Source organism: Lissotriton helveticus, chromosome 2_2 (assembly GCF_964261635.1).
Source record: "Lissotriton helveticus chromosome 2_2, aLisHel1.1, whole genome shotgun sequence".
In the NCBI taxonomy this organism is placed as follows: Eukaryota; Metazoa; Chordata; class Amphibia; order Caudata; family Salamandridae; genus Lissotriton; species Lissotriton helveticus.
This window is the reverse complement of record NC_136060.1, coordinates 137,053,138-137,077,571: the sequence shown is the minus strand read 5'-3', so window position 1 is coordinate 137,077,571 and position 24,434 is coordinate 137,053,138. Positions and strand designations below refer to the sequence as shown.

The window sequence follows — 24,434 nt, the reverse complement described above, 5'->3', positions numbered from 1 at the left end:
ATTTCTAAAGCCCTCCTCATCACCATTTCAAAGGATGCACTCTTTTCAGTAGAAGGGTCTGGAGCAGAAAAGAAGACAGTATCTGGAGACATGTCTAAGCCACTAGCTTATTGAATATAATCATACCAACTGTCATACTGGTATGATTGAGCAATCTTTTCTCCGGCATTGTAACACCCATTGTCAGATTCAAAGCCAAAAGTGTCATGAAGAAAACTCCCATGTGGTAGTGGGACAGTATCAGTATCAGAAGGATTGTCAGAATTGGGAGGAATAAGCTGCGTAGAGCACAGCCTCGGATGGGTTGATGCAGTCTCTGAATCAGATAGCACTATGAGTTGGTCATAGTCATCCTGCCTCAGCCTCAATGGATTGTGCTCTGGCCTAAAGTGTGGTGCCGGAAACAGATTTGGTAGCAAAGTTGGTCCGGACCCAGGTGCAGGTCGAAAATGCCCAAATGATGCCAAGGAGGTTGCGCTGGCAAAGGCCCAATTTGGCGCCCTCTCAGCTCCATGGGTCCCAAAGAAGCACTGGGGAACCGTCTTCACAAATAAGTGAAGAATCGTCAGGTGAAACTGCAAGATCTGCTGTGTACTTGCCCGAGTCCATGAAATTCTGACTAGCGCAGGGCACGGTCAGGAACAGGTTCCTTGGACTAGCTTCAGGAGTGTGTCCTGAGCGCGAGATGACACCCGACGCCTTCTATGGGTAATTGGAGAGGCGCAACGTGGTGGAGTCTCACTTGAACAATGACTTCTTATTCTTGGACTTTCCTGAAATGTTGCACCTCGACAATGAGGCGGGATCTCCTTCTTGACTTCGACTGTCTTGAGGTCTTTTGGTGGCACCACCACCCGCTCTCGGATAGTTTTGGGCTGCATCGGAGCACAGTGGCTGCAGGCTGATGAGTCATGGGACAGATCAAGGCACCCCAGTCAGGCCAAGTGGGGATCAGAAGAACAAGTTACTTACCTTTGGTCACACTCCTGGTAAACACTATCTAGCCGTACATTCAATCCGAACAGTATCCAGAATGGCTTCAATGAAGGAAAGTGTCTGGGAAGTAGTCAGGTGTGCCTTTGGCATGTAGATAGTGAACCCCAAAAGATGGCAGAAGGCTTGCTGCAGTCTGGAGGTGGTTGACTACCGCCTGGGGCGCACCCATCTTCAGCAGCCAGTTGTCAAGCTAGGGGGAAGACTGGAATACCTTACCTTCGCTGATGGGCTGCAACTACTGCTATCACTTTTGTTAACACTGAAGGGGCACTGGTTAAGCCGAAAGGGAGACCAGTAAATGGAAAATGCTCGTGGACAACCGCAAACCGCAGGAAATACCAGTGGGCCAGCAGGATGGGATGTGGAAATACAAATCCTGCAGGTCCAGCACTACCATCCAGAATAGACAGAACCTGACCCAACGTGAGCATCCTGAGTTTCTCTTTCCTCAGAAATTAGTTGATAGAGCACACATTGAATAGGAGACAGAATCCTACGTCCTTTTTGGGCATCAGAAAGTAGCAGGAATAACAAATATGCCCTACTTCTGGTACTGGCAACCTCCAAAAGCTTCTTGGGCCAGAAGAGCCTGTGATTCCTGATGGAGCAAGAAGAGGTGATCCTGTATCATCTGGTCTTGGGTGGTGGCAAAGGTGGAGGTGTTTCCACAAATGAAAAGGCATTACCCCCCCCCCCCCCTTCAGCACAATTTAAATCACCTACTTGTCGGAGGTAATCGTAGACCACTGGGGCTGGTGGTGAGGTATCTAACTGCCAATGGGATGGCGGGTACACAAAAAAGACTTAAATGCTTGGGCAGATAGAGTGGTGGGAGACTAGAGGGCACTCTGGGTCCAGCAGTGTGTCGTTTTTGGGATCTGCGTCTCTCTCCCTGAAAGGGCTAAGTAGGCTGCTGGAGTTCAGGGTATGATTGATAAGGCGGATGCCCATACCTGCCCTGATCACGGTCGCAGTAGGGGCAAAGGAACTGTTGCTGAGGCCGAGCAGATAGAAAAGCCAAGAGACCTGACAGTGACCAAGCTCCCCCTAAAGCATTTGAGCACTGTGTCAGATTTTTCCCCAAATAGGTGAAAACCATTGAAAGGTATTTTAATCCGGGGCAATAGGATATTCTCCTGAGAACCCAGTAGAACTGTGCCAGGTGTTGTGACAGTGCCACCATTTAAGCCATGGCCTACTTAAGGAGTCTCTGGTATCCAACCAACACCTAATGGCGAACAGCGCTGCATCTCAACTGTCCACTAGGGCTTGGTTGAGGAGAGCTCGACCATCCTCAGGGAAAGGAGCTGTGCAACAGAGTACCACAACGGTGGCATGCGGTGTTCATCGACCACAGGACTAGGCTGGTGAAAGAAAAAATGCACTTATCAAAAGATATCCAGCCTCTTCGATTCCCTGTTTAGTGGGGTGGAACTAATGCATTTGGGTTGGCTTTAGACATTGAGGCCATCCCAACCAGGCTCTCAGGGCAGGAATGCTGAATCTGCGGGGTGGAACTACGGTAACGATATATCTGTTAGAAACAGTAGTTAGTGTGAGATTCCTTACCTTAGAATATCCCCAGGCGTCAGACTGGATCCGGAAAGTTTTCGTCAGCAGTACCCCTCCGCGTAGGTAGGAGTCGTCTGTGGTTCTGCGTCCGGCGTTGTGGTCACCGGGATGACGTTGGAGTACTTAGACTCCGCCCTCGCGGGCAGACGTCAGTTCTGTACATGGCTTTCCACGCCAGGAACGCAGAGCCATGCAAGAAACCGACACTTGTGCCATGAAACTAGGGCCCTCAAAGGGAGATACCTTAACCCTGGATATCGGTTCGCAGAACGGGGAGGATGGGTGGGGCGGTAAGGAATCTAACACTAACTACTCTTTTTTACAGATATATCGTTACCGAAGGTAAGTAACTTGTGCATCTGAAAGAAACAGGTTAGTGTTAGATTCCTTACCTTAGAATAGATACCCCAGCAATACCAACCCAGGTGGTGGGTCTGCAAACCAATATCACACCAGAAAGTCCTGGAGAATGGAACGGCCAAAGAAGCCATCTCTCCGAACTTGGCTGCCCAGGCAGTAGTGCTTAGCGAAAATGTGCAGCGAGGCCCACGTAGCTGCCTGACAGATGTCCTGCAAGGGGACTCCCCGACCCAGGACAGTAGTAGCCGCCGTGGCCAGAGTGGAATGGGCAGTCAGCCCCACAGGAGGCTCCTTTATCGCCAAGGAATAACAGACCTTGATGCACTAAACGACCCACCGAGAGATAGTCTGCTTGTGCACCGCCCGTCCCTTATTAGCGCTCACGTAACCAACAAAGAGTTAGTCGTCCACCCGAACTGGCGTGTGTGGCCTAGATAAAAAAAGAGCGCACGTTTTGGGTCCAGACGGTAGAGCCTCTCTTCCTCTTTCGGGGGATGCGGAGGCGGAAAGAAGGTGGGCAAGGTGATGGACTGCCCGATGTGAAAGGCCGTAACCACCTTGGGCAGGAAGGAAGGACGAGTCCTCAGAACAACTTTGTCCGGATGGACAGAGAGGAAAGGAAGCTTAGAAGACAGAGCCTGGAGCTCACTCACTCTTCTAGCAGAGGTGATGGCAACCAGGAAAGCAGTTTTAAGCGTCAGAAGACAAAGAGGACAATTATGAAGTGACTCAAAGGGAGCGCACATCAGATAAGAAAGTACCAAGTTCAAGTCCCACTGAGGCATCAAGAAAGGAACAGGAGGGAACATGTGTGTGATGCCTTTCAAGAATCTATTTACAACAGGGGACTTGAAAAGAGAAGACTGATATGGAAGCCTTAAGAAGGCTGAAATGGCAGAGAGATAGCCTTTGATAGTGCCCAGAGCAGAGCCCTGCTGGGCAAGAGAAAGAAGGAAGAGGAGAACCTCTGAAAGAGGGGCAGAAAGTGGATCCACAGCCTTTGCTGTGCACCATGCCCCAAATCTGTTCCACCTGCAGGCGTATACTGTTTTTGTGTAGTAACGCCTGGCTGCCAGAATGACATCACAGACTTCAGGAGGCAAGTCAAATGGCCTCAACTGCCGCCGCTCAATCTCCACGTAAGTAGGTGGAGACTGGACAGGTTCGGTGGAGGACTGTCCCCTGTTGCTGCGACAGAAGGTCCTCCTGAAGAGGCAGACGAATCGGGGGATCGACTGACATACTGAGTAGCTCGGGATACCAGTATCTTCGTGCCCAGTCCGGAGCCACAAGGATGACATGGCCCCAGTCGCGTCAGATCTTCTTCAGCACTCTGGGCAGAAGTGGTATAGGCGGAAAGGCGTACAATAAACCACAACTCGACTCGCGACTGAAAGCGTCGCAGAGCGAGTGCCGCCTTGGAAATTCCAACGCGCAGAATTGATGACATTGCGCGTTCTCTTCGGAGGCGAATAGATCTAACCAAGGCTCTCCCCACTGCTGAAAGAGACCTTGCACGACACCCGAGTTCAGACGCCATTTGTGATCCATCATGCACCGGCGGCGGAGTTCGTCCGCCCTGGCGATCAGGGAACCTGCCAGTTGTTGAACCACCTGGGCGACGCCCTGGTGTTCCAGCCATGTCAAGAGGCGCAGAGCCTCCTGACAAAAGGTCCACGACCCCACCCCGCCCTATTTGTTGCAGTACCACATGGCGGTGGTGTTGTCCGTGAACACCTGCACTACACTTCCCCGGACAGAGGGAAGGAATGCCTTCAGTGCAAGTCGGATCACCTGCAGCTCCAGTAGGTTGATATGGAGCCGGAACTCCACCTCTCCCATGTGGCCACCATCCCAGGAGGCCGCTGTGTGCTCCGGTTGGGGTTGGGAGAGGGATCTGCCACTGACCCAATTGTGAGAAGTTGGCCTGATATGCAGTGCTCACTATTCTAGTGATCACTATGTATCAGTCCAAATAACCCTTATTGATGATTGGTTGTAAGTCAACCTGATAGACCAGCTATCCTAGTAGCATGGACAAGAGCAGTCTTTAGGCTAAACTCTAGAGGGCGTGTTAAGCCAGCTGTTTTACCATCACATTTACCCCTTGAACACCAAGTGAAAGGACACCACACAAGTTGTTATGAAAATAAAAGGATATTTATTTATAACACAACAACCCTGGACTCTTTATGAGGACAGGGTGCTAAGCACACAACAAAACTCTTACGAAAATACTGAAAGTCGCACAATTTACACAAATGCACGAGGGGCACGAAAAACCATATACTACAAAAGTGGAATGCGAAATACTAGCAGGTAAGTAACTAATCTCAGAGGCTTTGGGATCGCTAGGACTGTACTACTGAACCTTTAGATTACTAGCAGGAGGCCTAGGGGGATCGGGTGCAGAGTGTGCACTCTCACGCGGGATGCGGAACAAAGTCTAGGGATGCTAGATTTCGTAAAGTTAGTGTTATCGGACGAATCCGACTAGATAGAGCTGAAACGAAAAAGGATCTGGACACTTAGATAGTTAAGCTATGCTGGAGCACCGAAATGCTCAGGTTACCTAGCCCAGGGGCTGCGGCTGCATAGGTCTGAAAAGACGTCGGGAAACCTCGTTGCAGTCTATGGAGCCTGAATGAAGAAGTTGCTGGCAGGCGACCAGTGAAGAGATTCGGAGGGATCCAAGCCTGGATCGGTGAAGAAGGAGACCTGTAAGCAGAGGGGATCAAGTTCTGAATCACTAGCCAGTGATTAGGTGGGCACCAGGATGGCACCGGACGAAGTCACCTCGACCAGGTGAGTGGGCGACGCTGGGCTCTGCAGTCTCTCGGACCAGGAGTCGTTGTCGGCGACCAGGATGGAGGTGCGAGCTGTCCCACGAAGGTATCTGCTGTCGACGTCGCTGGACCCAGGATTGGGGCAACAACTCTTGGCAAATGCAAGCCCACGCGGTGGACTCAAAATGGCGTCTGGAGTGGACCAGGAGGGTCCGGGGTGCTCCTCTGTTGGAGGGGAGCAAGGGCCAGTCTGGAGCAACCAGACCAGCGGTGTTGTCATCGTGGTGTGTCGTCAAGAGGGCCACAAGCCAGCAGGCAAGTAGCCGGACAACGCGGTGAGCAGCAAAGAGCAGAAGGGCCCCACGCACATCTCGTGGATGCTGGGGGGCTGGACTTCGGTGCTGGAGCTGCTCAGGGTTAGGGCTTCTCAACCCCTAAAGCACTCACTCGAGGATCCCTCGGTGGTCGTGCTGGGCAAGCGTCGTGCAGTCCTTAAGATGGCCGGTCTCTCGAGGTCTCGTCACACCCACGAATCTCAGCTGGGCTGATGATGCAGGTAGAGGTCAGAGGTGCCAGGGAAGCCGGTTCTCGTCGAGCTGGGCAGTCTTGATCCGGAGGAGAGACTTACAGCAAATCGCGATGCTTGGATGGTGCCTGCGGGTGCAGGGTGACTACTCCTTAGTCACAAGGGAGAAATCTTGGGAAGAAGTCTTGAGTTCCTTTCGTAGAAAGTAGTTTCAGGATTCAAAGATGATCTAGTTTGGAAGGGGGCCTACTCCTACCTTTATCCTGAGAAAAGGGGCTGGCACGCGACTAAGTCCTGCCCTAAGGGTGGGACTAGGAGGGGGGTGGTTACACCCCTCTCCTTTGTCCGGTCTCTCCCCAGCTCAGGGGCTGGTGTGCCCCCAGAACTGGTTTGAGCCGGCCTATGCACAGTGAGCACCGGGGTGCCACTTGCAGTCACCTTCCTCTAAAGCCCTGCCTACCTGGGATACACAAAATCCTGTCTGGGATGGTGCTGGCACCGCCCCTGACAGTAAACCCTTTGTCCAGGCCTCCGTTGCTGGAAGGACTCCCAGCAGCAGGAGGGCAGACTTGTGTCTCGGTGGCAGCATCCATTTTGTAGAGCTGAGGCTTGAGTTAGCTTTAACCGGGGTTCACAGTTACATACATGTCGTGTCCCTCTAGAAGGGTGAAATGCTAACCCCGTCGCCAGGATTGGCGAGGGGTTAGTATTCCAATTCGTATGACACCTTACTCGACATGTTTTGATAATGTTATACGAAAGTTAGCATTTGACCGCGAGGTACATAATGCACTTAAGAGTATATGGTATAGCGTTATCATGGAACAGCTATTAGGACTTGGTTCCGCAAGCTGCAAACGGGCTCAGCTCATGCCAGAGCACCATTTCACATTATTCCAAGCACTCTGCCTTCAGGATTGATAAGGCCTGCCATAGGAGTGACTGATAGGAATATATGTGTCCATTTTAGGGTTAGATATAGGAATACTATATCTAAAGCAAAGGGTGATTACACCACCTTGCCCCAGCTGTCAAGCAGCCAGTTGTGTCAGTTTTGGATGGCCAGCCAGGGGTGGCATAATACGTGCTTCAGCCCCTGGTAGGCCCTGGGTACACCTATGCCCTGGATACCTAAGGTATACTATACAGGGACTGATAAGGTGACTCAGTATCCAATCAGATAGGTACCTAGGGTACATGGAATCCATTTTAACAGAGAGAGCAGTGGGCCTGGGGTCCTGAATAGCAGGGCCCCAGGTCAACTAAGTCAGAAAACCAGCAAAACACCAGGCAAAAAGTTGGGGGCAAACATAGTCAGGGATCTACCTTCCTACACCAATCACGGTCCATGAGCCACCACTGCAACTGTCTTGCAGTGCCCTCCGAGATCAGGACGTGGTAGGACAGGTTGCCCTGATGCTGTGCCCACTGGAACTTCAAGTCCCACTGCAGAGCCCGCTTCCGCCACCTGGCGTGATGTACTAACAGGATGCCGCAGCGTCAGGCTGAAAGAAACTCGGGATAAAGGCTGAAAGATAGGAATCAGAGCCTGAATATCCCGAACTCGCTGCTGGGAGGATAAACCCGAAACTGCGGCGAGTCCAGAACTGCTCCGATGAAGAGGAGCTTCTGAGAGGGGCACAGGTGTGACTTTGGTACGTTAATGGAGAACCCCAGCGAGTGCAGGAGATCGGCCGTAGTCTGGAGGTGGGAGACGGCTGTCTGGGGCGAGCCCGCCTTTAACAACCAGTCGTCAAGATAGGGTAAGACTGAAACCCCCTGATCTGCGCAGATGAGCTGCGACCACCGCCATCATTTTCGTGAACACCCGAGGGGCACTGGTGAGGCCGAAGGGGAGCACGGTAAACTGAAAGTGCCCGTGGCCTACCGTTAACATGCATCCTGCAAGTCCAACGCTACCATCCAGGCTCCAGGGTCCAGGGCCGCCAGGACCTGAGCTAAAGTCAGCATCTTGAAATTCTCTTTGAGGAGGAAGCCGTTGACGCTCCGGAGGTCCAAATATGGCGCAGGCCCCCTTTGCCCTACTTGGGAACCAGAAAGTAGTGGGAGTAGCAACCACATCCAGCTTCTGGCCCAAGAACGCGCTCGACCCTTGGCCAAGAGGGCCGTAACTTCCTCCTGCAGAAGCTGCAAGTGATCCCTTGACATGCGGTTGTACTGCCTTTGCATGGCTGTAGGGGTCGCCTCGAAGGGTAAGGAGTAGCCCCTTCGGACGATTTGCAGCACTCACCTGTCCAGAGTGATGGTACGCCAGTGGAGGAGGTGATGGCATACCCTGCCCCCACTGGCGTTGAATGGGCCTGAAAGCTCGGACTAGAAAGGCTTTGAGGCAGATGCTGCGGGAGTGGATGAGGACTGACCAGGCCTCTGTCCCCCTGCACCACCACGGCGGTTACCACGTCCCCGTTGAGGTTGGTTCTGCGTGGCTGGACGAATGTGTGGCCGCGCCCCTTCCTTGGCCACGAAAGGGGTGAAAAACAGAAGGCTGCTAGCACTGGCCCGACAGGCCCAAGGACTTGGCCGTAGCCCTGGAGTACTTGAAACGCTCAAACGCACTGTCTGCTTTGTCGCCGAAAAGGCGACGGCCATCAAAGGGCATGTCCATGAGCATGGACTGGATATCCCCCGAAAAATTGGCAGACCTCAGCCAGGCGTGATGACGGATCGCCACCGTCGTGGAAATCGCTCTGCCCAGCGAGTCCGTGGTATCAAGGCCACATCTGATGGAATAACGTGCTGCATCCCGTCCCTCAGCAAGAGCTTGGGTGAGCCGTGCCTGGGCCTTCTCCGGACACTAGGGCAGGACGTCCGCAACCGTGCCCCACAAAGAGTGGGTGTAACGGCCCAAAAGGCAAGCGGTGTTGATAGACCGCAACCCCAGACCAAGTGAGTAGAACAGTTTCTTCCCAATCTGGTCAAACCTTTTGGATTCCCGATCTGGAGGGGCAGTCAGGAATGCGGTCTGGGACGTAGAGGCCAGAATCACCACGCTCTCGGAGGTGGGGTGTACGGACAGAAAGCAGGGGTCGCCCGGAGCCGGTCAGTGGCGTCGGGCCAAGTTCCGATCTACAGGGAGCACTGTGGAGGGCTTGGACCAGGTACCCATCAGAACGTCTGTGAGGGCCTCATTGAATGGCAGCAGAGGCTCCGAAGAGCTTACTGGCGGCTGAAGCACCTCGGTGAGGAGATTAGTTCTCACAGCCGCAGCAGGGAGTTCAAGAGACAAGGCCTTGGCTGCCCTGCGCAACACCACACCATAGGTAGCACCCTCCTCCGTAGCCACGGAGGGAGGAGAAATTAAGCCAGTGTCAGGCGAAGTGTCAAGTCCACTGGCCCAGCTTGTCTGTCCAGTCCTGACTCAACTGGCACTGGTGTGCCAGAGGGTCCTCAGACCCCTCCCAGTCCTCCCCTTCATCCATGTCCTGATAAACAGGCAGGAATGACGGAGCCGGGTCATAGATGAATTGCTCACCCACCGACACCGGAGACGGTGCCGAGCGGTGCCGCTCCGATGCCGGATTGAAACCGGGGACGGCGTCGTCGAAGGATGGCGCCAGGGTCAGCACCAGCGGAGGAGTCGTGAGGTCAACTGGCGTCGACCGGGATCCCCCGGGGCCCTGCGACGTCTGGATCGAAGTCGACGACTGCGTCGAAGCCGCCGGCTCGCTAGGGCCCCCTTGTCGTGTCTGCGGGGGCCGAAGGCACACCGGCAGGCCTCGACGGAGGGAAGTGAGTCCTCATGGCCATGAGGAAATCACGTACCTCCTCCAGCGTCGCATGCAGTCCAGGGACCGAAGGGTATAGGAGCGGACGCGATGCCTGCGGCTCCAGCGGAGCCGTGTGGGTGGTGCCACCGGAACCCTCAGATAAGTCGCGCGAGGGGAGTCAGAAAAGCGATGTCGCTTCTTTGACTTCTTTTTAGAGTGCCTCGACTTACCTGAATGCGAGGACTTGGAGCCCAACGAACGGTGCAGGCTCCGGCTTCACGACCGGGACCTCGAGCGTCGCGGAGCCGGCTTCCAGATCTCTAGTAGCTTGCAGGACTGCTTGTGAGAAGTTGGCCTGGTATATGATCTTCACTATTCTAGTGAACACCTTGCACCAGCCCAAACAACCCTTATGGTGATGGTTGTAAGTCAACCTTATAGATCAGCTATCCTTGTGGTAGCGTGGACAGAACAGTCTTAGGCTAAAAGACTCTTGAGGGCGTGTAAAGCCAGCTGTTTAACCATATGTAACCCCTTGAATATCAAATGAAAGGACACCACACAGGATATATATAAAATATATATGTATTTATTTACTAACACACTCCTCTGACCTCTTTATGAGATCAGAGGCAAAAGCACATACCAAAATACTTAGTCAGAATACGTTAAGTTGCACAATTTACAGTAAGGCCCTAGGGGCGAAGCAAACCATATATTAAGAAAGTGGTATAAGTACCACGTCTCGAGAAAAGGAAAGGCCTAGGGCATCTGGGGCTACACTATCTGAACCTTAGTTTAGAAGTAGGAGGCCCACAGGTGGGGCGTGCAGAGTCTTTACCCACACGCGAGAGTCAATGTAAAGTCAATGGGAACTTAGATAAAGAGGATTTAGGACACTTTCGGTTTAGCTAGAAGGAAACCACTAAAAACCTAGACACTTGGATAGTCAATACCCTTGGGAGCACCGAAATACTCGCGTTACCTCACCCACGGACGGCGGGTGCATAGGTGTGAAGATGTATATGGAGCCTGTGAAGAAAGATGCTGTAGGCGACCAGGAGGAAGATGTCCAGGTGGATCAAAGAATGGATCGAGGATGAAGAGGACCTGAAAGCAGAGGGGACAGAGTCTGGGTCACTAGCCAGTGACCGGGTGGAACCAGGAAGGAACCAGACGACGTCGAGGAGTGCTGTCGTGAAGCTTGTCTCTTCAGCCACGCGGACCAGGAGGCGTCGAGGATGACCAGGTGCTGGAGGCGAGCTGTCCCACGAAGGTTCTCGCAGATGGAGGGGTTGACTGCCGGATTGGAGTCAACAAGCCTTGGCAAAGGCAACCCACGCAGGATTCAAAGAAGGCTTCTGGTGCAGACCAGCAAGGTCTGAGGTGCTTCACCTTTGCAGGGAGGCAAGGGCCGGGCTGGAGCAACCAGACCAGCGAGTTGGTTCAAAAGGATTGTCGTCACAGAGGCTACAAGCCAACGGGCCAGCAACCGGACAACGCGTCGCGGAGAACACAAGCAAAAGGGCCCCACGCAGAACTCGTGGAGTGTGGAGGGCTGATCTTCGGTGCAGGTGGAGCGCGGATTCGGGGCTTCTCAATCCCCAGTGCACAGCTTCAAAGATGCCTCAGGAGCTGCACAGTTAGCAAGTTGCAGGCTCTTCAAGATGTCCGGTCCCACGTGTCTCGTCGCCTCCACGGATCTCAGCTATGCTGCAGTCGTGAAGAGGGTCAGAGAGGTCTGGAAGTCTGGGTCTTGTCAGGCTCTGTGCTCGGGTTCCGGCGAGCACGTCGACAAAGCAAGCCGTTGATTTGCTGGAAGGTGCCTGGTTGCCCAGGGTGGTCATTCCTTGGCCACAAGGGAGATTCTTCAGTCTTCAGCTTCAGCAGAACGTCGAAGGTCCAGAGTTTCGTTTCAAGTTTCAGTTCAGGATCAAATCTAAAGTCCAAGGACACAGCTCCTACCTTTATACAGCTAAAAGGGTCTGGATTAGTTCCTAGGTCCATCCTATGGGTGGGACCAGGAAGTGGGGTGGTTACACCCCCTTTCCTTTGTCCAGTTTCGCACCAGAGCTGGGGCTAGAGTGCCCCAGCAACCGGTTTTAACTGGGGTATGCATGGAGCACCAAGTGTGCCCCAGGCAGTGTCTCAATCTATTTAGCCCTCCCTGTCCCAATACACAAAGTCCTGTCTGGGGTGGTGCTCGCACCTCTCCAGGCAGGAAACCTATTGTCCAAACCTCCGTGACTGGAAGGACTCCCAGCAGCAGGAGGTCAGACTTGTGTCTGTGGCAGCAGCATCCATTTTTTGATGCTGGGGCTCTGGTTAACTTTAACCGGGTACAGTAGTTTTAACATGTCTTCTCCCTCTAGAAGGGTGGAATGCTACCCCCGTCGCCAGAAGTGGGGGTAGTATTCCAAAGTGTATGACACCTTACACGACATGTTTAGATAAAGCCAAACCAAAGTTAGCATTCAACCGCGAGGATTATAATGCACTTAAGAGTATATGGTATGGCAATATCATAGAACAGCTATAAGGACATGGTTCCGAAAGTTGCAGACAGGCTCAGCATCCCACACATAACCAAGCACTCTGCCTCCAGGATTGTTAAGGCCTGCCATAGGAGTGACTTATAGGTTACTGTGTGTCTATATATATAAGGTAGGTATAGGGATACTATACCTAAGCAAGGGGTGATTACACGACCTTGCCCCAGCTGAGTGATCAGCCAGTTGTGTCAGTTTGGGTGGCCAGCCAGGGGTAGCAAAATACATGCTGCAGCCCCTGGTAGGCCTTGGATGCACCTATGCCCTGGGTACCTATAGTACACTATACAGGGGCTCATAAGGTGACCTAATATCCAAATGGAGATGTACCTAGAGTACATGGAGTCCATTTTACAGTGAGAGCAGATAGTTGGCCTGGGATCCTGCTAATCAGGGCCCCAGGCTAAGTCGAAAACCAGCTAAACACTAGGCAAAAAATCTGGGGTAACCATAGTCAGGTATCCACCTTCCTACACCGCTCCCGCCTAACCTTTGACGTCAAGGCTCGGCATTCGGGCCCGACTTGTTGTCGTGGTCGTTGTCGTGGTCGGCCCCTAGGCAGTAGAGACACCGGCGGTGGGGGTCGGTCACCGACATCAGGCGGTGACAGGGGTCGCATGGTTTAAATCCAGGCATCCCTACAGGTACCAGGAGTCGAATTGACTCGAAAAAGATAGCCACAATAGGCCACAAAGTTAGTCAAAAAGTGAGTAGGGTACTAGCTCTTCTCGGATCTGCGCTTGCTGGTGCGCAAAAAAGTAAGAACGGACGTCAGAGCGCGAGGGCGGCGGCTAAGTACTCCGACAACGTCATCCCGGTGATCACGACGCTGACGACGGTCGCGGAGCCGTATAAACATTGATTTATACGTGGCCGTACAGCCGCGGAGTATGCACCACCCCGGTACCCTGGGGGTCACTAAAGTGAAGCAGCAGTCGTACTTGGAATCGAGGACGAGCCCACTTGTGGAGTCCATTCAGGACTTGATTGTGTGCTTCCCGGACCACACTTCCCAGAATGCACAGTCTCATTTGAGCCTCCCATCGGTGGGTGTGTTATATATAAAATGGAGAAGTGGGTCGGCGGTTGCGCACACCGCTTCAGTTAAAGCCCCTGAAGAGAAGCATATGGAGCTTCGAAACGCGTCGGGCAGATCCCGTACGGAGCGGTGTCTACGAGTGGATCCCCGTCCTCACCTATACATAAACCAAGCTGCTGTTCGCGTGCTACTCAAAGGTCGACACCTTCGAGCATTGACTTATACGCGGCCGTCCAGCCGCGGAGTATGCACCGCCCCGGTACCCTGGGGGTCACTAAAGTGAAGCAGCAGTCGTACTTGGAATCGAGGACGAGCCCACTTGTGGAGTCCATTCAGGACTTGATTGTGTGCTTCCCGGACCACACTTCCCAGAATGCACAGACTCATTTGAGCCTCTCATCGGTGGGTGTGTTATATATAAAATGGAGAAGTGGGTCGGCGGTTGCGCACACCACTTCAGTTAAAGCCCCTGAAGAGAAGCATATGGAGCTTCGAAACGAGTCGGGCAGATCCCGTACAGAGCGGCGTCTACGAGTGGATCCCCGTCCTCACCTATACATAAACCAAGCTGCTGTTCGCGTGCTACTCAAAGGTGGACACTTTCGAGCATGGATATATATATATATATATATATATATATATATATATATATATATATATATATATATATATATATATATATATATATATATATATATATATATATCTCTCTCAATGGCCAAAAGCATTTAGAGCGCACTCGCTGCTTTTGAAACCGAAGTTTTATTGCTGGCATACAACAGTACTTGAATTCGGTGAAGCGGTTCACGGCCGAAATGCTTTAGGGCCATTGAGAAACATAATACAGACGCGGTGCCCTTGCCGCGCTGAGCGCACCGTCCTTTAAACACATAGGAGGCTGCGAGGAAGAAACTTTCTTCAACAGCGAGTGCTGCTTTTGGGCTTTTAATAACAACGTTTCGAAATCGGATGTCCTACCAAGGAAGAGAAATGTGCAGAAAATGACTGATTACAGAACCTACTATAGGCTAAATTATCTTGTGTGAACGGACTATGTTACCCAGCATGCACTGTTCTAATCAAGTAAGTAACTACCAAGTACACACCTACTAAAGGCGGGGTTAATTGTCATGCAGTGTATCAAGGTCCCACAAAAAGAACTCTGTAAAACAGTCGTGAAGCAGGCCCCGTAAGAAGAGGTGGTCCTCGAAACGCGTCGGCAGTAAAACGCTTCACCGAATTCAAGTACTGTTGTATGCCAGCAATAAAACTTCGGTTTCAAAAGCAGCGAGTGCGCTCTGGGGTTAATTGGCATGCAGTGTATCAAGGTCCCACAAAAAGAACTCTGTAAAACAGTCGTGAAGCAGGCCCCGGAAGAAGAGGTGGTCCTCGAAACGCGTCGGCAGTAAAACGCTTCACCGAATTCAAGTACTGTTGTATGCCAGCAATAAAACTTCGGTTTCAAAAGCAGCGAGTGCGCTCTAAATGCTTTAGGGTCATTGAATATATATATATATTTATTCCAAAGTGAGGAGTCCACCCAGAGTTAAGCGTCATTTCAGCAAGTGCCCCAACAGATTTGACAAACAGCCATCCAACGGCAAATGCAGCTCAACATGTTTCAGGCCAACGCCCTTGATCACGAGCCTCCAGAAATAATGAACATGGCCGCTTGGAGTTAGAAAACCTGCATTTATTTAATCAAGTCCGCCTACATGGGCGTGTCTTTAAGCCTGACTCGACTTCGGCAACAGAGTGCCGACTGGTACTTGCAGTTCAGCTCCAATCTGTGTTGCCTCAGTGGGTTGCGCCAAGTTCATAATATCATAATTAAAATCCCCAGTGGGTCCGAGGAAAGCAGAAAGGTAAGTCTGTCGGATTCAGCAACCCCTCGTGTAGACAAACTCTGCTCCTTACGACAGTCGGTGTTTTCCCAGGTACCAGGATCCGCATCTCTGCGGCGGGCCATCCTCGCGACCGAGCCTGGCCGCTAAAACATTTCAAAACAGGTTGCCCAAAGTGAGGAGGCCACCCAGAGTTAAACGTCATTTCAGCGAGGGCCCCAACAGACTTGACAAACAGCCATCCAACGGCAAATGGAGCTCAACATGTTTCGGGCCAACGCCCTTGATCACGAGCCTCCAGAAATAATGAACATGGGCGCTTGGAGTTAGAACACCTGCATTTATTTAATCAAGTCCACCTCCATGGGCGTGTCCTTAAGCCTGACTCGGCTTCGGCAACAGAGTGCCTTCTGGTACTTGCAGTTCAGCTCAAATCTGTGTTGCCTCAGTGGGTTGCACCAAGTTCATAATATCATAATTATATATATTCACTGAAAAAAACATAGGTTTCAGGAGTTATATAGTTAGGAATTAGCTTTTAAAAAACCTTTGAAATTCACTCAAAAAACTATAAGTTTTAGTGGTGTTCTAGTTAGCTGGACATTTTACTCATACAAAACCATTGAAATTGCTCCTATATAGTTAGTTGTACTAACTATATTTCGCGCACCCGCAATCCACTGCTGATGATGTCACATATTAGATCATTCATGACATGGTCAGTGACATCACTGATGACATCTCAATGACATCACTGATGACATCACTGATGACATCATCCAGTGAATGTGGTTTGCTTCGTTATTTAATATGCATTATATATATAGCAATTTACATTGAAGAATGAGTGGATATATATGAATAAATATTTGGATGGAGGATTTAGTAGCAGTGTAATTGACTGTTTACTTGACCAATTTATAATGTCTCACTAAATATAGTGGATAGTGACTAAACTGTGTGAATATCTGTATCACTTTGTCAGTTGTTGTGTAAACTGATTCTACAGTTGGTTACTAGCTATGTGAAAGTCTATATTAGTTATTGATTAGTTAACTGAGTATTTGTATGGGAGTGTGAAAGTGTGTGTGTTTCGGTGGGGGGTGTGTGACTGTCCAAAGATGTGTGAATAGTTGATTCAGTAGATATATGAAGTTAAAACTACATGTTCTAACAGTTTGGGTGAGGGAATCTCTTTATGGGTGTGGTGATGAGCAAATATATTTCTCAAAGGTAATGGTCCAACAAACTAAAAAATAAAAGGCAGTGTATGTGTCAGTTGTTGTATATAAATAAGTATACATAAGACACAATGATTGTGTGATAATTCACTAAGTATGACTTACTATCTAAATGAATAGAAGAATTGGTGTTTGTATAAGTGTTTTGCTAAGTAAATATGTAAGTATGATCCATTGTTTGCATAAGTGAGTAGGATGACTTCATATGTGAATAGGATTCGCAAGGTTTTTTAAATGCTAATTCCTAACTATATAAGGCTTGAAACCTATGGTTTTTTCAGTGAATTTCAAAGGTTTTTTAAATGCTAATTCCTAACTATATAAGGCCTGAAACCTATGGTTTTTTCAGTGAATTTCAAAGGTTTTTTAAATGCTAATTCTATTAGCGGATAACGTTTAAATATATTAATATCCTAGTGGGACCACCTGAGCAGCCCTAAGGGGTCAGGGTGTTTCTACCCTGCCCCCTTTTTGTGTTCTACACGTTTGTTTTTCTGCTTTCTTGTGCCTCAGTCTACTAAGACCCAAGATGGATGCCAACACTTCCTGGTTAGAAGTGTTGACAGCCAATGAGCATGCAGCTTTCTCGGGAAGGCATGCTGATTGGCTGTCACTGTATGTCAACACTAGCACAAGATGGATGCCAACACCTCCTGGTTAGAAGTGTTGACAGCCAATGACCATGCATCTCGGGAAGGCATGCTGATTGGCTGCCACTGTCTGTCAACACTCAAAACCAGGAAGTGTTGGCAGCCATTTTGTGCCTTGTTAGAACCAAGGCACAAGAAAGCAGTGAAACAAAGGTGTGAAACTCGCAAAGGGGCCAGAGTAGAAGCACCCTGACCCCCTAGGCCTGCTCAGGGGGTCCCACAAAAGACTTTAAAAGTCGGGGTACGCATACCGTGCGCGTACGGTACACGTACCCCGCGACTTTAAAAACAAAAAAAATCTTTTTTTTTGCCTTGGGGGGTCCTTGTGGGACCCCCTGAGTAGGTCTAGGGGGTCAGGGTGCTTCTACCCTGCCCCCTTTTTGAGTTCTACACATTTGTTTTTCTGCTTTCCTGTACCTCAGTCTACCGAGGCACAAGATGGCTGCCCACAATTTCTGTTTTAGAGTGTTGACAGACAGTGGCAGCCAATCAGCATGCAGCTGGCGCACTAGAGGTACGCGTACGTGTGCGTACGGTACGGGTACGGTAAGCGTACGGGTAAGCTCACGGGTAAGCTGCTATAGATATATATATTTTTTTGAACCTAAATTACTCAAAATCCACTGGAGCACATATCTTGAGACATAGCAAAGGCACATCGGGCTACCAGTCCCTACAATTTTGCCAAGTTTGGTGGAAAACCATTCAGCCGTTCGGGCTAAAAGTGAGTCCAACCGCCCTATGGAAATTAACATGGGGGAAAACACGTTTTGGGACCCCCCTTTTATCTCGGCCCCAGTTTGACGAATCCCCCCCAAACTTTCCGGGAAGGACCGGAGCGCCGCGAGGCAAAGTTAAGCACAATTTCAGGAAGATTCCTCAACCGGCGCCAAAGTTATTCCCAATAGAATGTTACGACTTCCCTATGGAAAACAATCCTAACTATATATACCTACTGGCTATCGCCAGTAGGATATGGATATATATATATATATATATATATATATATATATATATATATATATATATATATATATATATATATATATATATATATATATATCCTGCCGTGGTGTGCTGCTAAATAAAAAACTCACTAGCACTCTGGGTCTTCCGTGTTCTTGCTAGTTGGTCAGCCGAGGATTGATGGCGTGGCGTGGCAGCAGGAGTACACATGTGGAAATATATATATATATATATATCCGTATAGGGGCACACCTAGTACAGTAATGGCAGGCAGTAGCCGCATAGAAGAGAAACACGGTGAAACAGGCAAAAAGCAAGACATCCCAAGGCGTACAGAAGATGGCACCAGGGCAAAACATTGATCACCGTACAACGGAATATAACAGCACCAGGTGACGCCTAGAGCCCACAGGATCTCTAGGCCCAGTTGAGATAAGCAGAGCTATATAATGGCATACAAGTACCCCACATGGAGTATGCACACCGTAAAAAATGGGGAACACTTCTTATGGCAAACCAGTCAGAGGACCAGACACAACAACCTGTGGAACGCTGCCACAGCAGGCCAACTGTCAACTCAAGCAAAATGCATCCAAAGGATGCCAATAATAAGGTAATCACCCTCAACAGTACGAAAAGAAGACCTACGGCTTACTGTCCATTTAAAACACCAAACGCATCTAAAGGATGCTAAATGAAAAGGTACCACCACGGAAGACAGGACTAAGTGGGAGGGTGAAAGCCTGCAAGGAGGCACTGAACCGCCAATTTGGCGTGAGCATCAAACAGCAAAACTCCATCAAAAGGTAAATCAACCAGTCGCTCCCAGATATTCTCAGGGAAGACGCTATCTTGCAACCTAGCATGACGCCGTAAGGCAAGAGAACCAGCCATAGCCCGGCCTAAGGAATCCGCAGCATCCAAGGCCGAGCAAGGTCACAGCCATCCCGGAGGAGATGAAGGAGGTCAACACGATCGCCTTCAGAGGTGGCAGAAAGCAAAGACTCTGCAGAGTCCCAAAGGGCAGAGGTAGCCTGAGCCAAAACACTTTAAGGACCGCAGGGCAGCACTAGTGGAGGCAAAGATGTTCCGACCCCATGACTCAAGCCATCTGGACTCATGGGAGGGAGGAAGCATTAGTCGGGGCAGGGAAGGTAGTTTGAAAAACAAACCTCTGCACAACAGGGTGCACAAAAAAGGCAAACAGGCTCATGTGGAGCAGGACGGTGGCGGTCCAAAACTGAACAAGCTACCGGATCACATGAAGCAGGCCAAACCCAGGTACTCAAAAGGGCATCATAAAGGGAAGCTTCAAAGGGCAGAAGCGGCTCCACATTCCCGGACCCACGGTGAAGGACCTCAAGCAGAGGGTCCACAGACAAGGGGGATGAAGGGGGTTGCATGTTCAAAATGCAAGTGGCCAGGGAGACCACTCTCAGAAAAGCTGCACTAGCCTCGGTAGCCCTCCGTGGAGGGGACAGCAGCTCATCAGTAGGGGAGGACTGTAAGCTAACCCTCCCAAGACACTGAGGGTACGACCAATGCCCTACAGAAGGGAGCTCCATTGAAGAATGAGGATCCTGACGGGGCTCTTGAGGGGGCGAAGAGCCTGCCAGGTCTGGGGGCTCCTGAGCAGGCTCCACAAATTTTAAGGGGGGGCACAGCAAAGAATACATCCGGCGATGCCAATCTCTCTCCAGAGACTTCCGGAGAAGAGTCAACAAACCGGCGTCAACGCAGTGCCAAAACGTTTTAAGGCGCCAATCGTGCCTCATCAGGCGCCAACCCAGCTCCATCCGGCATCGAGTCAGTACCATTCGGTGCCGAAACCACGACAAGCTCCCCTTCGGAAGAAGGAGAAGGCGCTGGAGCCGGCGAGGCAAGCCTCCGGCAACTCACCAGCACCGACTCCACCTCAACAAGCTCCGAATTCGGAGAAAGAAGTGTAGACGGAGCGTGGGAGGAGAGTCTATGGCGCCAGAACAGCGCCGATCCTGGCTCTGGATAGGCGGCTGCTTGCCCGGAAGGCCGGGGTGTGCTCATAGTTAGGCTTTGAGCACCGGCAACCACCTGCGACGCCACAGGGAGCCCCGCAGGACTATGCAGTGCAGCAGGGGTGCCGTCGGTCGTAGAGGGGGACCCAGCCGGGCCGCGCTCTGATGACACCACATCTCCGACGTCCCTGGGGGGCAAAGGCTCAATTGGCGCGGGGGTGAACCCACCGGCGAGTCCGATGGGGATCCCGCAAGAAGCGGAGGCCCGGAGGACACCCCAGGAACGGGAGAGGACCCAAGGGAGGCCTGCAAGGCCGCGGCATAAGCCTCCATTTGGGCCCGAGTCGCCCCGCACCCGGCTTGAGTGAATACCAGGGGTGCGACTGTAGGGAGCGCACGTCCGGAATGTTCCGGGAATAAGTGCCGCCGACAACAAAAGAAAGAGAGGTCTAGGACCATGGCGACATGCGCCTCTGCTTACCAACAAGTGGCGAACGATGGCCCCGGGCCCCAGAGGGCGATCAACGGCGGAACCTGAAAGTAAAGGGACCTGCTGGCGATGAAGAGGCCAGGGGACGAGATGACTCCGTGCCCAAAGAAGCTTTATCCGGCGCTCCTGCCGGGACTCCGGCTTGAGGTGTTGGCAGGCGTCGCAGTCCGTGGAGTCATGGTGCTCGCCCAGACACCGCATACAAATAAGATGCTGGTTCGTCGCGGACATCTGCCGCAAACAGGAAGTACAAGTTTTAAAGCCCGAAGGCATTGCACACTGTTCCAGACGCGAAGCATTGAAAAGGGATCCTGAAAACAGGCCAGAGGAACCACTTACCCAGGATCCGCGTTGCACGCCGAAAAGAAGGACACTGATGTCAGCGCACCGGGAGGGACTTGTATGACTTTTCTTTTTAGTGAGGGAGAGGTGGTGTGCCGCGGCCAAGGCAACTGACGCTGGAATCTGGAGATCACGGTTCGATCCCTGGCGGTGGCGGCAGATTAGCCCAGCACCATGTGACTCTGGGCAATAGCTTGCTTAACCTTCCTGATGGCCCCAAGCGCCTGGACACCCTTACGGGTGATTGTTCACGCTTTACAAATGTGGATTATTATTATGACCTTGCTGACGTCACGTACGTGGAAGACGTCAGGGTGGGGTCATGTGGTGGCGTCCCCCGGTGCGCAGAGGTGCTGCTGCAAACATTTTTCCAGATCCAGTCTGACGCCTGGGGATATTCTAAGTTAAGGAATCTGCGGATAGATATGTCCATCAGATATAATTCTAAATCTGGTAGGCCCAGTACTCCCTTCCCCTCCTGTCCAGTTTCAATACATCCATAGAGAGTAATGGTGCTCCAGAAAGCTACTGAGTCATATAGACCCTGCAGTACCTGATCAATGTTATGTTGTCCGTGGGTCAGCGCTGTGTAGGTGACTCACACACCGAAATACAGAAATTGGTCTAGTTACCATTGGATCCGTAACTCAGACAATTCTGAGTGAGGAGTATCACCTAATCGTGCCATACAGTATAGTACAGTCTTGTATTTGTTAATGCGAATGCCCAAGATCTTAGCGAAAGTGTCCCATTTTAGCAGGAGGTCTGGGATAGACCATTGGGGATGGGTCAAGTACATCAAAATTTGTTGTTGGCACACATGGAGACAACATGTCAGGCTGCCTCCAACCTCATTTCCCAAGCTGCATTGCCTATCGCAGTCTGATCACAATTCAAGGTGCTCCATAGCTAGCGCAAAGAGGAACAGTGACAGTGGGCAGAGCTTTTATGTTTCCCTCTCGATCAGCCATTTCTGAGAGATTATGCCCAATGATTTAACTCTGGCTGTCGATTCTCCATATAGGAGGTGGATCCACGCTAACAATCTGGCTTCAAAAGCCCTTCTGGAAAGGACCACAACTATTTATGCTCAGCTAAGGAAATCTGAGGCCTTTTCAATACCAAGTACCATAAGGGCACCGTTTACCAGTGCCATTACATGACGCTTGTGTTCGAGGTTCATCAGGGTATTCAGTTTGGAATAAGGCCTCATTGGTCCTTGTGCATGTAGGCTCCTCAGTATGGGTAAGAGTCTAGCGGCTAGTATTTTAGTGAGCACTTTTGTGTTCACATTTAGCATCAATATAGGCCTACAGGAGGCAAAGCCTCTAACATACCTGCATATGTCTGATAAAATTCAGACAGAAATCAGTCTCCCCCTGTGCCTTTCCGCAGGAAAGGCTGTCTATGGCAGCCAGTATTTTCTCTCTAGATATCACTTGTTCGAAGTTAACCCTGTCTATTGGGGAGAATCGCTGCATCTCTAGGCTGTCCAAGGGGGTTTTGGACTCCTACCACCAGGTTTCTTATATAGGAGTGTGGAATATTCTTCTAGTGCTTGATTTATGCTGGCCTGACTCCTTGACGTTGAACCGTCAGGCTTAGTCAGAAATAGATCAGCGGGGTGAAACCTCTTGTTTTAGGAGCCATGCCAGCAAGCGACCAAACTTATCCCCTTCCTTATGGAACTTTTGGAATTCCTTTGGTGTATGATTCTCTAGGGATTCCCATGCATGTCATCGCTATTTCATAGATAAACTCCAGGGGGAATCTCACCGTCGCTGGATCAATGCTCTCTTGTGCCTGCAATTCTGATTGTTGTATCGCCTGGAAAGTCAGAGTCTGTGCCAAGTGTAGGTGTCTACCATACGTCTTTGACATACACTCCCCTCTCACTACTGCCTTTAGAGCCTCTCATTCAATTGCATGTGTTCCCATGGATCCCAAATTGCATTCTAGATGTGTGTCTAGGGCTTCATTGATATCTGCTTGGAACACTAAATCGTGTAGAGGTGCCGGGCTCAGCCTTCAGGCACTGCGCTGGGTCTGCCTTCACGGCAGACCCAGCTCACAGAGCTGGGACAGAGCTGATCAGTTTGGGGGAGTGATTGGACAAGAAATCAGTTCAGGTATTGCGCTGTTTGGATTCCAGTGTAGAATTCCCTGATTTACCTGAATCCTGTATAGTCTGCTGTGTGTTCTGTGAGTGGATGAACAGTAGGAGTTCTGTTTAAGTGGCTGATGCATAGATCGTTAGACATCCACGCTGTTGAGGGGCGAGATGATACCCACCAATGCGGCAGCCATACCCAGCTTCATGAGGTGTTGGGAGTGTGTGCCTATCTATGTCTCCGTCCAAAATACAGTTAAAATCATCTAAAGGTGCATATGAATTTAACAGGCATAGTTCCACCCCACTCAAGACACCATGTAGAATACAAACCTATCCTAACGTATGTGGAGGAGAACATCTGCCAACTTAATTTCTTCTAAGAGGAGCATCCAATTCCCCTGCATCACTAACCAACTATTCGCAGTGGAAGTGGGGACCGGGACTGCTCTCCTAGCAGCCCCGGTAGCTGCTTCTCCTCTCTGCACGGGTCGAGGGGCGCAGAGACTTATACGCTGGACCTCAGTGTTCATGGCCCGGCTGACTCTGGTTCGGTAATGGTAGCTGTACAATAATTGGCCCAGCGTCCTAAGTTTGTTGTTTTTTAGTCAGCCCAGGAGCTCCCAGTGCAGTGGGGGCTGTAGTTAAGGGTGCTAGTCGAGGCGGGAGATTAGAATGTTAAAGGATAGTGCAGGGGGCGCCCGGAGCCCTAGCGCAGGATGTCGGAACAGCGAACTTGGTTGCTGATGGCAACTCCAAGATTTTTATTTTTTTGACAAAATTGATACAGAACTTCATCTTTTTCAAACAATGTAATCGGAAGAAAACACTTAGATGGGACTAAAGACCGAATATGTGGTGGGAATATTATTCAGGCTGTTTCAACTGTGCTATTGTTTCAAATAGATTTTTGACATCTGGCTTATTTTCTAACCTGACTCACAAAGAATCACCATCTGATTTGCTAGATTCTTGCTAGTCACTGGTCTCACACAGAGGTTGTATATAAATGGGATATAAGATACTTCAACAGGCAAAACTACATTTATTGCAACAATGTAAACCAACCTGTGCATCAGTGTGGGTTCTGTCAAAGCCATCACCCGCTCCAAATGTCGTCTTGCATTTCTCCAACCACTACAAAGACATACACAAAACATGGATAAAAGATGGTGCTCATGCATTGAAAGTATTTTATTAATATGAGCACAGCCTACAAAATATTAGAAAACACTAGAATA

The 24,434-nt window shown here is 50.5% G+C and overlaps 1 protein-coding gene across 11 annotated transcripts in view; it reads right to left on the bottom strand.

Moving 5' to 3' along the window:
- The window catches only part of FRYL (FRY like transcription coactivator), a 2,496,013-nt gene that overhangs the window by 113,938 nt on the left and 2,357,641 nt on the right, over positions 1-24,434 (bottom strand). For all 11 annotated transcript variants that reach the window (XR_013608325.1, XM_078678213.1, XM_078678216.1 and 8 more), the window contains one exon: positions 24,262-24,330. Coding sequence is in view for 10 of the 11 variants with exons in the window: in XM_078678213.1 (XP_078534339.1) it covers positions 24,262-24,330 (69 nt within the window). In the remaining variant the exon portion in view is untranslated. The remainder of the gene's footprint in view (positions 1-24,261; positions 24,331-24,434) is intronic.